Raw genomic sequence first — 14018 nt, 5'->3', positions numbered from 1 at the left:
ATTCCATCCGGTGAGCTGAGCTTCATCCTCAACTTTTGTTTCTTGAGACAGGGTCTCGCTATGGAGCCCAGGCTAGCCTGGCACATTCATGTGGGGTGTGTGACTATCCATGCACACCCATAGTATATTAGGTGTCATAGTCTATCATTATTCCCCATCTCTTTTTTCTCTCTTTGAGACAAGACCACTTACAGAACCCGAATCTTGCCATTTTGACTAGGCTGGATGGCCAGTAAGAGTTCCCCAGAGCTGCCCATCTCCACCCCCGTCCCAACACTGGGGTTAGTGGAATGCCCAGCTTCAACATCGGTGCTGGGGATTCAAACTCAAGTCCTATTGCTTTCGCAGCAAGCATTCTAGCCACTGAGTCACACCCAGCCCCCAACCCCCAGCCCTGAACCTTTGATCCTCCTGCCTCAGTCTCCTGCGTGACAGGCATGTGCTACCACACCCAGAATACAAAAACCTTTTAAATCAGGTTGGGTCTGGCACCAGGAAGGTTCAGTAGGTGAGCAGAGCGGGAGTGATGCTCTAGGAACCCCAGACTGCATGCGGTTACTGGGAAACTGACTGAACCTTCACAGTCCTTGGAGGCCCGGCTTGTTATTATTGGGTTACCTCACAGATGAGGAAACTGAGACATGGTGGAGTTCTACTTGTCCAAGTCACTGCAGGGTGGAGGCAGGCTCAGAATTCAGACTGACCGGGTCTCCAAGCTGGTGTGCTCCACCTGGCTGCACTGGGGGAAAGGCCAGCATCCAAGCTGACAGCCTCTGGGAGGAACAGCACGAGGGAAGGGAGGCAGCAGGGACCTTTGGCAGAAACCTGTCTCTTGAATGTCACCCTAGGGCTTCAGTGGAACCCCTGCCACTGGGATTTCTGATAGAAGTGACAAACTCATACTCCCCACCATACACACACACACAATTTTCTTTTATTTAGTTAGTTTGTGTTCATAAATCATTTAGCAAGCACCAGCCCTGTGCTGTATACCATGTTCACACTTAGCAGGACTCTATCCTTGTCTTGGAGCAAACCCTTCCAAGAGCATGAGACTGGGAGAGAAGCTGCAGATCCAGGGAAAGTCAAGAGGCCAGGGCAGCAGAGTCCTGCATGAGGGGATTCTAACAGGATGTGGAACACAAATATCCAATGTGGGAAACAGGAAGCAGGAGGACAGCTTGATGCGGTGGCCCAGGTCTGTAATCCCAGGACTTGGGAGATTGAGGTGGGAAGGTCATGGGTCTGAGGGCAGCCTGGGTTATAGAGTGAAACCCTGCCTCAAAGTAACAAGAGCTTAAGGCCAGTGTGGTTCCGTTCATGTCAAAGTCCCCAGAAGACAGAAGCAGCAGTCAGAGGTAGGAAAACTAGAAGGAAAAGCATGGAAATCAAGTGCCAAGCCAGGGTGTCTGTGGAGCGAGGGTCACAATCCAAGAGGGCTCCTCAAGGGATCGTGGGGGAGCTCTGTTTCTTGGCCCAAGTACCTAGTTTATAAGTCTTTTTTCATCATGTGCTGTGGTTTTTGTTGTTGGAGGGTTTTTTGTTTGTTTTTGTTTTTGAGACATGGTTTCTCTGTGAGCCCTGGCTGTCCTAGAACTCACTCTGTGGACCAGGCTGGCCTCATACTCAGAGATCTACTTGCCTTTGCCTTCAGAGTGCTGGGATTAAAAGCCTGTGCCACCACTGCCCAGCTTGTTGTGTATTTTAAATTCACTGATTTCCCCACAGTCTCTCTCTCTCTCTCTCTCTCTCTCTCTCTCTCTCTCTCTCTCTCACACACACACACACACACACACACACACTGTGCCACTGAATTCGCTGAGTGGAATGTTCACCAACCTCCCATGTGTGCTAGAGACTCTCTGGACTTCACAGGTTCACAGGAAGAGTGCAATCCCTGGTGGGATAGCAATAGCCTGTCATTCCAGTGTGGGGGAAATGGAAGCAGGAGGAATTGGGAGTTCAGAACTGGCTAAGGCTACATAGTGAGACCTTGTATCTAGAAAGAGAAAGCAGGTGAAGGGAGGGAAGAAGGAGGAGAGAGAGGGCAAGCTGGAGCCAGAGTGGAAGGCATAGTCCAAGCCGGAGAGTAGGACCTCTTTTCTAAGGCAGGAAGAGCCCAGAGACCGAGAGGGTCAGTTTTTCTCCCCAGGTTCACGGGCAGAGCATCTGCCTAACACGCACAAGGGCCCAGCGCAACACAAATAAATAAATAAATGAAAAAGATTTAAATATACAAAACAAAAGAAACGCCATTTCTTTTCCATGATTGTCTGGGAAAATTTGAGCCCCAGACTCCAGGATTTGCCCCACCCCCACCCCCCACGCCTTCTCTCAGCACAGCATAAACCAGAGTGGAGCCAAGAACACTGAGTCAGAAGGCCTCCTCTGGAAAGCCAGCTCTGTGAACACAAATCAGGTTTTCCCTGACGAGACATTTCAACACGGGCCTCGGTGTCTTTATCCGTAAAATGGAACTGGTAAACCATGTGCTTCACAACTGGTTACAGAGCCCCGGTGTCGAACGCTTTAGGGAATACTGTGGGCATGGCATATGTTTTAATGTTTGTTTTTTTTCTTTTTGAGGTGTGGGGCACAAGTCATGTCACATATATGGAGGTCAGAGGACAACTGGAGGGAACCAGTTCTCCCCTCTACCAAGTGTGGCCTGAGCCATGTTGCTGGCCCACATTGCATACTTTTAAATCCTCGGGCATCTGTCTCCCATCCCAAGCACTTGCTTCTTCAGGAGGGACTCAGGACAAATCCTCACTCTGAGAATCTCCCCAGTCCTGGCTTCCAGTGTTCCAGCCTGGAGCTTCAGGCCCGAGCTGCTTCAGAGTGGTTCCAGAAGCAAGTTTACCAAGTTGGAGGAAGCCAGGCCGGGGAGGTGGCATTCCAGGCGGCATGTCAGCAAGTGAGTCAGGGCTGGGGCGGCCCTTTCTGGGTCCCTGGAGGTGGGGGGAGGGCTTGCCTCTGGCTCTGGGCCCAGGCTGGTTTTCTCATTTGCATATATCTGCATGTATGTAAGTTTCACCTGCTTACATTGGCAGGGCTGAGAAAGACACCTGTGCAGAAGGCACGGCGGGATCCAAGTTCGCGTGGCTGACTGCCTGCTGGAACATCAACCCAGAATCTTGGTCCATGCTTCATAGACCAATCAAATGCTTCGAAATCCCTGAACCCAACACAGGGCTTCTCCCCTGGGTTCCCTGGTTGCCCGGTTGCCCAGGCCAGGAGCTTCAGCTTCCTCGGCCCTCCCCCAACCCTTCCCCGGCCTCCCCTACAGTCACCAAGCCCACTTGGGGGTTGTCTTTGATCCATTTTTCTCTTGGTTCCCTTCCTCTCTGTTGCCTCTGCCACCATGCCCCTGGGGGACTTCCCTCCTCACTGAACACCTGACCCTTTGCAAGTGCCTCTTCTTCAATTCTCTGTCATTTAATTCCCTTCCCCAATCATGGTATCCAAGGTGCCCCTGGGAAGCCCCTCTGCTTCCATCCGGGTCCTACCTTTCCACCCCGCAATGCTCTAGGTAGACACTGAGAACTCTGAGAGCCTTCCCAGTGTGCAGCCTCCCCAGGTCCCATCACTTTCTTAACCTTGCAGCTGGGTGAACAGAGGCTCTGCACAGGCAGGGTCTGTGCCTCAGTTTCCTAGCCTGTGACACAGGAATTAGAAGAGGACTCTCTTACAGCTTTGTGTAGCACATGAACGCCAGGAGTGACTCGTCATTGTTAATATTATTTCTTTTCTCACTGCCTTCAGAGAGGACACTGACCTCCAGGGGTCTCCTCCTCTCAGGCTTTCCTCTGCTCTTGCTGAATGATAGATACTCCTGGGGGAAGACAGGCCCCTGGCAGTGACGATGGCCAGCTGGCTGAGGACTCTAATTGCAGCTTTTAGAAAGGGTATTTGGCCCGTTTGTGCCTCGATGTCCTCATTTGTAAAAAGAGGGATAACGTAGGTATCTATATCAGATAGTAACTCTGCCTTATACAGACATATTGTGATAAAGGAGGCATTTCGATTCTTAGCATAGTGCTTGGCACACAGACAGCATTTGATAGTGGTGCAATCATTACTGTTATCCAAAACACAGGATTCGAATTCCCACAGAGCCCTTAGGTCCTGGGACAGGCTTCCCCACATCCCTCATTACTGTCTCCAGTGTCCCAGACATCCAGAGGACCAGGACCCAGGCCTCCTCTCTTGTGTGAAAAGCAACAAAGGTGCCATTGGGTTGAGTGAGGGTTGTGACTATAGGCTCAACTCCCCCTCCACACCCATTTTGAGGTACTGAGGTACGTGCCAACCAGAACTTGGGCTGCAGAGAGCTAATGGACAGTTGCCACTGCCCCTCCCCCATATATACACAGCACAGAAACTGGGAGGGAGGGCAAGCCGGCCCAGTTGGCCTGCGAGTTGAAAATGTGCTCTTCCACGTTGTACTTACTTTCCTAAGGGGGCCGCTGACCCTTGGCACAGACCCCCATCCTACATCATAGCCGGCTCTGCCCACTCTCTCCCCTCTCACCACCTCCCCCAGCCCTTTTCAGCAGCCCTTGAAGAACTCCAGGCTGGGTGATCCTCTTCCAGCAGGAATTGCAGAGGGTGTTCCATGATGCAGTGCGGAGTGGATATAGAAGATACTGCTTTTTCCTTCAACTACCACATGGGCCTGGGTCCCTCCTCCTGGACAGCCTTCCCCATTTTATCCCGGTGGGGGTGGGCTTGAAAGAGAAGGAGGGGTGACAACGAACTGCTTCCCTCTGTGGACCCTCCTGGTGTAAGCAGAGGGAAAGTCTTTGGGGATTTTGTTTCTTGTTGGACAGGTGGGGTGTTGTTTTGCAGACATGATTGTCTCTTTTTGGGAGTGAGGAGTGATTCTGCAGGGCTCCCTGGACTAGCTGAAGTCTGTTCCCCAAAGCAATACTCTCCCATCCCTTCCAAACCCAGAGCTACAGAGGGGAGGCAGATAGTCCTTAGGACTGTAGTTCAAAATAGCATCTTGGGAGGGCCAACATCCTGCCTCCTTTTAAATAAAGGAAAATAAGTGCAGACCGACTAGGAACTTGATCTCCACTGGGTGAAAGCAACAACCCCGACCTGTATAGAGACCCTTCTTTACCCCAGGGGGTTGGGAAGGCGGGGTGAGCCTGTGCTGTGTGTTTAAATGGTAGCAAGCTCAGTGCATGTGAAGTGTGTGTGTGTGAATGGTATGGGCGTGGTCGCCTACAAGCATGTGTGCGGGTCCGTGTCTAGGGGTTCTGTTTTTTGTGGTGGATGCCCCTGCACACACAGGCTTCCTCATCCGTTGCCCGCTACAGGCATTTTCTAGGTCCGCGTCCCCTTCCAGCCTTCACCTACAGCTGACTGGCAAGGAAAGGAGAACGGAGAGCCCGAATTTCTGTGCAGTTCTGGGGTCTGAGGAAGGCTGCCGACCTAGTTAAGCCGCCTTCGTTCCAGACCCGCGAGTTCGTAGCAGGCGGGTTGGCCTCCAGTTAACTTGCAAAGTTCTTGAGGGTGTCGGGAGCGCGCTCTCGGAACTGTCCTCCACAAGGTCGGCTCCCCGTGAGGGGCCCTCCGTCCACTGGTGGCCCCTGTGGGACACTCCGCCGAGAAACCCTGCACCACTCACCCATTCAGACCCCCAGTGCCTGCGCTTGAGGAAGCTCGGCACCGAGTGGCTTCCTTCCAAGCCACAGGAGCACTTTCGTCCAACACTCCCGACTTTAAGTAACAGCTTTCTTTAGGGGACGGTGTCCTGGTCAAAGAATTATTTATAGTTAAGCTATTAGCATAGGTGACTTTTCATATTCTTGTGTATTTAAAATGCCCGGGTCAGTCTCAGTTAAACAAAGTTTGAAGTTAAACAAAGAAAACTGGGGATGCAGGGGTGGGGTGGGGTTATTGCTGAGACTGTGTGGGGTGGGGTAAGATTCTCGTGGGAGCCCTACGCCAAGCGTTGCCTGGATCGGATAGTACTGACCCCAAGACTTCTCCGCTCCTGATTCACGGACAGCATCTTTAGGATTATTTGGAAAATAACACTCAGAAAAAGCTCTCGGGAAAGGGGAGTGAAAGTGGAAGTGAGCGCAAAAAGAAAGCCCCCAGCCGGGACTGCAGAGCCCTTCAGAACCAGGGCTCGCCAAATGCTCCGTCAGAAAGAGGAAAGGAGACCCGGTGGTTCAGCATCTCCCGCAAAATGGGATGAGGAACGCTGTCTTCTACAGGCGGCTCCTTCCCCAGGCCTCCGGAACCCGGGGCTCTACCACAGTGCTCGACCACAGTGCCGCGAACCAGTGGGAGGCTGCTGCAAAATTGAATTGTTTAGTTTCTCCAAACCGAATTACAAAGGTCCCTCCAAATAGAACTTTAAAGTTTGCTGAGAACAGACAAAAAAAAAAAAAAAAAAAAACGATTTCATTTGGGAGCTGTGACCACGGAGAAAGGGCGTGTGTAATTCCAAAAGGACCCCCAAGCCCGCAGAAATCTCGTGGGGAGTAGTGAGAAACTCTGTTTTCCTGAGCAGATCGGTTTAGGGGTTTAGGTGCGAAGTGGAGTTGTAGTTTCAGAACTCCACGCCTGGCCCAGGCGGCACAAGCCACCCTTACACGGTACCGAGCCCTGTGAGTGTGCTGCGGGAGCCCTTGTTTCCGTCCAGCCTTGACTGTGAACTGCCGTGGAAGCTCGCTGATTTGGGGAAGGATGATTCTGCTACAGGAGGAACCTGGACACAAACCAGCCTCAAGCATTATATCCTGCCCGCAAGTTAATAAAAACCCAAGTGTGAGCCCAGCATAGTGGTCCAAGCCTTTAATTCCAGCACTTGGGAGACAGGGGCCGGTGGATATCCATGAGTTCAGCTTGGTCTACAGCGTTCTAGGACAGCCAGGGATAATAATGAATGAGACCCCGCATCAAGGGGTCAACAACAACAACAACAAAAACCCAAGCGGTTGATGACGGTACTGACCATCAAGGGACTCAGGTTGCTCCAACTCCCCCAGCCTTCCTGCTAACTAGTCCCCCACCCCCACCCCACACCACCACTAGTTTCCTTGGCACTAGGTTCTTCAAAGCAGATCTCCCAGAAAAACAAAACAAAACAACACTACTTTTGTGAGCTGCAGGAGCTATCAGTGGTAACAGAAAAGAGTTAATTTATTCTCCCTCCTGTCAGCCCTTCCTTCCTCTTCCTTTCTCCCTTTTCTTCCTTCCTTCCTCCTCCCTCCCTCTCTTCCTCCCTCCCTCCTCCCCTTGCCCTTCCTTCCTTCCTTCCTTCCTTCCTTCCTTCCTTCCTTCCTTCCTTCCTTCCTTCCTTCCTTCCTCTTCTGCTTCTTTTCTCCTCCTCAGTTTTATGTTCTTGGATTCTGGATTTTGTGAACGACCATATAGCCAACAACAGAGGACTGGAATCTCAGTCCAGCCCCCTTCTCTCCCTGTGCCTTCTAACAGGAACTGGGAAAGTTCGGAAGAGACATTCACTAGGGACCTTGCTCTGGAGGTGATCCCAAAACTATGCACTGCAGAGCCTGCCAGAACACCTACCTCCACCCTTGTTAGGTCCAGTACAGAAAGGATTACCTGACTCTGAAGTGGTCCTCCGTCATCCTTTCCATTCTAGCTTCAAAAGATCCCCGATGAAACCTGCCCTGACAGCCAGCCCCACCTCAAAGGACATTCTCTTCCTTTATTCACATGGCCAGAGAGGCCATCCTTGGGAACATTATGAAGACATCCCTCCTGAAGAACAGGACAGCTAGCTTGGCAGTGGTGGCACACACCTTCAGTCCCCACACTCGGGAGGCAGAGGAAGGCAGATCTCTGTAAGTTCAAGGCCAGCCTAGTCTACAGAGCGAGTCCCAGGACAGCCAGAACTACACAGAGATACCCTGTCTCAAAACTAAACCAAACCAAAACAAAAGAACAGAGAAGATAGTGCTAGAGAAAAGAAAGCTTGGAGCAGGGCAGTGGTGGTGCACGCCTTTAATCCAGCACTCGGGAGGCAGAGACAGGCAGATCTCTGTGAGTTCTAGGCCAGCCTGGCCTACCTGAGCTAGTTCCAGGGTAACCAGGGCTGTTACACAGAGAAACCCTGTCTCAAAAAACCAGAGAGAGAGAGAGAGAGAGAGAGAAGCTTGGAAAGCAATGTCCTCAATTCATAGCCCCAGCTCCAAGGAGTAGGCATGACTGGAGCCTGGGGAAGGGTGATCCTACATGAAAGTAGCATTTACCTGCCGAGCAAACTCCCCAGTCAACCTGAGAAAGAGGGTCTCCTCCAGAGCCCGCTCATTGAGCTCCAGGACTACAAGGTAGAGAACTGGCAAGCAGGCCTTTTCCTGGAATAACTAATTTATGCTCCTTGGGGGACAGATTCCTTTTCTCCAGCCTGTGAATTTCAACCGTCCCTAGACATTCCCCAAGACTTTCCCTTTTGATTTATTTTTATTTTATGTGTACTGATGTACCTGCCTGTGTACAACCTGGGGACTAGAGGCCAAAAGAGGGTGTCACATCCCCTGGAACTGGAGTTGCATATGGTTGTGTGTTGCCACATGGGTGCTGGGAATTGAACCGGGTCCTCTGGAAGAGCAGCCAGTGCTCTTAACCACCAAGTCCTCTCTCCAGCCCCAGACTTTGTCTATTTTATAAGGCCTACATCTGCCCACAGCATAGTGCCTTCATCTACTCTTCCAGTCTTGCCTTTTTCTCTAATAGCTGTTTTCTTTCCCAACACCCTAAGTTTGCTACCTTTCCTTTAAGCCCTAAGTGTGTGTGTGTGCGCGCGCGCACACACAAGCATGAAGATGGCCTGCATAACAGAAGGATCAAGTGTGTTGGGTTTCCTAGGGAATCTGTGTGGATTTGTGGGCTAAGGGACAGAACTGGGCCAAGGTGGTATGTGCCTTTGCCTTTAATCCCATCACTACAGAGGCAGGGGCAATCAGATCTCTAAGTTCAAGGCCAACCTGGTCTACAGAATTAGTTCAGGACAGCCAGCACTACAGAGAAACTCTGCCTCGAAAAACCAAACCAAACCAAACCACAACAAAAGAACTGTCTCTCATTCTGTGAAACAACTTAGATATGGGGGGGGACTGATCTTCCTTGCGGTCGGTACATGAGCATATGTTTGGGTTATCGTATTTTTGAGACTGAGTATCAGTGATTTGGCTTGTAATACATTTGTAGGAGGCAAGCATAGTGCTTTTTAAATTTAAAATTTGCTACGTTGTTTATTTGGTTTTGTGTTACCTGTATGTGTGTGGGTCCAGGCATAACAAAGCCCATATGTGGAGGTCAGAGAATAGCCCCTGGGAGTCTGTCCTTTCCTTCCATCATATGGACTCTGGGGACCCAACTCAGATTGTCAGGTTTGAAGGCAAGTGCCGTATCTGCCAAACTATCTCATCAGCTTTAATACTGTGCTTTTATTCAAAGAGTTGTTCTTATTTGTATATGCAGATGCATATGCACCACACCTTAAAGTCTATGTTGGAGCCTGGCAGTGATGGCTGGCGTGTGTCTTTTATCCCAGTGCATGCCTTTTATCCCAGCACTCAGGAAGGGCAGGCAGATCTCTGAGTTCCTGTCCAGCCTGGTCTGCAGAATGAGTTCCAGGAGCCAAGGTTACACAGAGAAACACGGTCTCAAAAGAAAAAAAGAAAGTCTGTGTTTGCAGGTTCATAAATGAGCCTCCTTTCGTAAAGGGATACTGGTATATGATAACATATATGTGGTGCTTAGATGAATTCCCTGTGTATTTTTGCACATGGGGCAACAGAGGTTTGCATGCATGGAAATATGTTCATAAGGCCTTGTATACCCTTCAGAGGCAGGTCCTGCACACAGCCTGGAAGTGCAAGTGAGCTAGCCTATTTTCTGTGTCCTCTCAGGAGCCTCCAAAACTAGATTCACCCCCTATTCCCAGATTTTGTCCCAGTTCATACAAGGCTACAGTTTGAGCAGAGTGCCAGGAAAGGCGGGGCTCGGTACAGGCGAATCCCAGACAGCAGATTCCCTCCAGCAGCCTCAAGGGCCAGCAGGAGCTGTGGTGTCGCAACCAAACCGGGGCCCCTGGCGGAAGCGGAAGCCTGCACTGGGGGTGGTGAGGCGCACTCGCGGCGGTCGCGGCGTGCCAGGCTCTGGGCACCCGGCGGGGGCGTGCGCGCCACGCGCGTGCGGGGCAGGCTGGGCGCCAGGCGGCACCCTGCAGGCCCCAGCGTCTGTTTACCAACAAACTGCCATCGCTCAGCAGCTACGCATTCCGACGCGCTGAATAAGCGACCGGCGCTGGCGATCTGCTTTCCACTCCCTCTCAGAGCCCAGGCAGCGTGGAGACCTGCGCACCGGCGCGAGCCGCAGAGCGCGAACACAGGTTCTGAGTCCGCGCAGCGTCTCTAGTCACCATGTAGCTCCCCTTGCCTCTTAGCCATCCCAGGCCCAATTTCCTAGCACTTTGGACATTGTTACCGAGATTTCTTGACTCCTCTTGTCTCCAGCAACTTGGAGTAGGCGCCGAGGTGCCGGGCCCGGGGCTTGCGCACGGTACCCCTCCCGTTTCCCGGGGTGTGCTAACTGGGGGGCGGGCCCAGCTCAGGGCCTCCCTGAGGTCACCATACGATAGCCAATCCCGGTGTCTAAGTGGGCGGGGGACTCCGTGTGATCCCGGGAACCGAACCCGGAGGAGAAGATGGGGACCCAGAACTTAGGGGGGGAGGGGAAAAGTCACGGGGCACCCCCAAAACTTCTTTTTAGGGTGCTAGCTCTCACTCAGAAGAGGCTTAGAGATACATTTTCTCTGGGATCTGAATTGTGGGGGTGGCTTGCTGGGGGATGGGGGGATTCATTTGCCTCAATTCTGGAGACTTTGAAAGGTGTTGGCATAGAGCGTAGACGGCGTGCAGGTCTATGACCTGTGGCCGAGTATCGGCCACAATGACCTCTTTACCCTGTCCCCTTCCTGGCCGCGATGCCTCCAACGTAGTCTTCCCGGACCTCGCCCCCGCCCCGTCGGTAGTGGCTGCCTACCCGCTTGGCCTGTCCCCCGAAACCGCAGCTTCCCCCGATTTGTCCTACTCCCAGCCTTATGGTCACCTCCTGCCCTATTCCTACCCTGAGCCAGCAACCCCAGGAGACGCCTACCTGCCCAGCCAGCAACTCTCGGCGGCGTGGTCTCAGCCCTTCCACCCGCCAGTAGTGTACCCTCAGGAACTTGAAACAGGTAAGTGTGGCCGCGGAGGCTCTTCTCACCTCTGGGGTCTGAGTTGTGCTTTCATAAATCTCTCCCTCTTCTGTTTACACGCGGCTAGCGGGATTCAATTGGTACTCGGGTTCCACGGAATCGGCGGTAGGGGGAGGGAGAAAGGATGGGGGAGGAGCGGAGGCGAGTTGATCTAGGTTTTCTTCTTAGATCCACCTGGTTTCCATTTGCAGTTTTGTGAAGCCGGGCGGGAGGGCCTCCTATCTCACCCCCTGGAGTAGTGGAGTTGTGTGCGTACCTCTGTGTAACTGTAACGGAAAACTATCATAATCCGGATATGGGGATGGAGACCTAGCTCCTTTCCCGAGATTCTCCTCACCCTTCACCCCTTTCCCTTACATCACCCTTCTCAAGGTCTGGTCCCAGAAACCAGTGTGCGAGCCAAACACTAATGAACAGAAATCAATTCCCAGCAAGCAAGAGATAGGTAGACAACTAGGAGGGGATCCTTCTCCTTTCCTGGACTCCACCTCCTTTTTTTCTAGAGGTGCCTAACTCTGTTTGGTAGCTGGCTCCTGCAGAATCTGGGTGCAGGACCCTACCAACCATTGTTCAAAGAATAAAGTTACAGGCTGGTCAGTCTCAAAGCCTTTCCCTGGTCACCTCAGCCTTACACCTAAACCGTCCTCACCCTTAATTTAGGGATAGATTAGGCCCAGTTCCTGTTGTTGCCTGCAGCAAATCTGAGCTCCAGAGAAAGCACTCACTAGAAGGCCTCAGTGAAGGCAAGGGACTAGCTGGCCTTCCTAGGCCTGACTTTTGCACAGCCGCACTGACCGTCCTTGGCTGGCACTGCGAGGATGCTGGCTATCCATAGACCCCGGTGTACAGACTTCCCAGTTCCTTTGCATTGCTCCTGTTGCCCTTGGCAAGCTCCCAACCATGCACATCTGCCGGATGACTTCGTTGTAGTCAGCCCCAAACCAAGATGTTCCCCCCACCCCACCCCCCGTTACTCTGACATAAATTTATGAACCTCCGAGAACCGAAGTCACTTAGAATGGGGTCTCGAATTCCTTGTTTTATGTTTGGAGAAACTGAGGCAGGAAGAAAGGATGCAAATTCATTTTCCTGGAGGAATGGAGCCAGGGAAGAGGAACTTTAGGGAACTTCTTTAGAAACCCAGAAAGTTAACCCTTTCTGTTGTAGAACTGGGGGTGGGTCTCCTGGGTTGCTGGGTCTGGTTGAAGGAAAGGGGGGGGAGGCAGAGTTTTCACATACCTCTTGGACTTTCTTTTTAGATATGCTAACATACACCGGGAAAGCAGAAACAGGAGGATCCTGAGTTTGAGGCCAGCCTGGGCAACGTGATTTATATGGTGTCTGTGCACATGGGGAACCCGATCTTACCTCGGGAGAACTATTCTGGCAATAAGGTAGAGTAGTCAGGGTCTGTCTTCCATATTCTGCCATCCCTTGCTTGGTCCAAGAACAATGGAGTGGAAAATTCTTTCTAGTACATTCTTTACCCGGATCCAACGAAAAACCACGGACTCCGGACGCTCGCATTCACGAGCAAGTACGTCTTTAAAATAGACCTTAGCATTTCACTGTTGGAACTGTGTGGACCGCCCGTTCCTGAATGAACGATTGGAGAAAGACAGAGGGCTTGGGGTCTACTAAACCCACACTACGTGTGCAAACTCCATCCCTGGGAGGCTCTTGGCTCAGAGAGAGAGGAGAGCCTCACCAACACCCCGTTAAGACTGCGGGTGCGGCTCCCGCGCCTCCAGGGAGGCTCTGGGGACCCGTTATCGCGACCGGGGTAGATCCAGTTGTGACTTGCCACAACTAGTATGGAGAAAGGCAGCTGTCCGGAAGGCACCTGGAAGGTGACCGGCTCTGAGAGTTCAGCAATCCAAACTGTCTTTCTTCGTGCATCACCACCCGAACTGCACGGTCCTGGCAACCTCCGTGCAGCCAAGGAGGCGCGGGTGGTCGCTTGGCTGCCAGCCCCGGGCAAGCGGTGGGATCTAAGCGAAGCGAGAGAGACTGGACAGCCTCGGGCTGGAGGGGAAACGTAATGCCTTTTCTGGGAATTGGTTGAAGGGACCTCAGAGCCCACAGCCCCCAAGGCCACGGATGAGAGATGCGGGGGAGGTGAAGGCAGTGGTGACTGTGGCCTGTGGGCGGGACCCTGATGCTAGTCTAGGGATGAATGAGGGGCAGAAGGACAGAAGCTACTCCTGCCCTGGCGTGTGTGTGTGTGTGTGGGGGGGGGGGGGGGTGTACGGGGAACGTTCTGCTTGTTCTTGTCTGGGGTCTTCACAGCAGACAGGTAGGGAATGGGGCGACTGTCACCCGATCATTTTGTCATCACAGGCAAGCATTTTGCCTCTTCATTCACCCACTTCTCTCATCCTCTTGGACAGTCTCAGTATCCCATAGAATGGCTCAGGTTGGAGCCCAGGTTTCAGGAACAGAAACCCAAGGCCTCAATCCTGACACCACAACCCATAGCTGATCTTGGAGAACCTGGCTGACAGGCAGGGGCGGAGTGGGGAGTGGGGAACAGGACCAGATCCCATTCCACTGCCCAGCAGCTGGGCCAGAAACGACCTGACCTGTATAGCGGTTACTGCTATTCTGGACCCAAGTGGCTTTCCCTGACTTGGCCCAGAAAAAGCCTCCTCCGAGTCAGCTGTCGGAGGGAAAGAAAGGGATGGTCCCTTTTACAGCAAGGTAGACTAAGGCTCCCTGCCTTGATACTGGCATTCGAGGAAGACTTGTACAGACCCCTTTCAGAAGTCAG

At 52.4% G+C, this 14018-nt stretch overlaps 1 protein-coding gene across 1 annotated transcript; it reads left to right on the top strand.

The window, feature by feature from the left end:
* The first annotated feature begins 10939 nt into the window (after positions 1 to 10939).
* Positions 10940 to 11496, top strand: Dlx4 (distal-less homeobox 4). The gene is made up of 2 exons (XM_057776475.1): positions 10940 to 11227; positions 11440 to 11496. The coding sequence occupies exons 1-2, from the start codon at positions 10942 to 10944 to the stop codon at positions 11445 to 11447; spliced, it is 294 nt and encodes a 97-aa protein (XP_057632458.1). The 5' UTR covers positions 10940 to 10941; the 3' UTR covers positions 11448 to 11496.
* The last annotated feature ends 2522 nt before the right edge of the window (positions 11497 to 14018 follow it).

Source organism: Chionomys nivalis, chromosome 7, assembly GCF_950005125.1.
Source record: "Chionomys nivalis chromosome 7, mChiNiv1.1, whole genome shotgun sequence".
Taxonomy (NCBI): domain Eukaryota; kingdom Metazoa; phylum Chordata; class Mammalia; order Rodentia; family Cricetidae; genus Chionomys; species Chionomys nivalis.
The sequence above is the reverse complement of the archived record's forward strand: the minus strand, read 5'-3'. Positions and strand labels throughout refer to the sequence as shown.

Coding starts and splice junctions, on each gene's coding strand:
- Dlx4 (XM_057776475.1), top strand. CDS start 10,942: ATGACCTCTTTACCCTGTCCCCTTCCTGGCCGCGATGCCTCCAACGTA.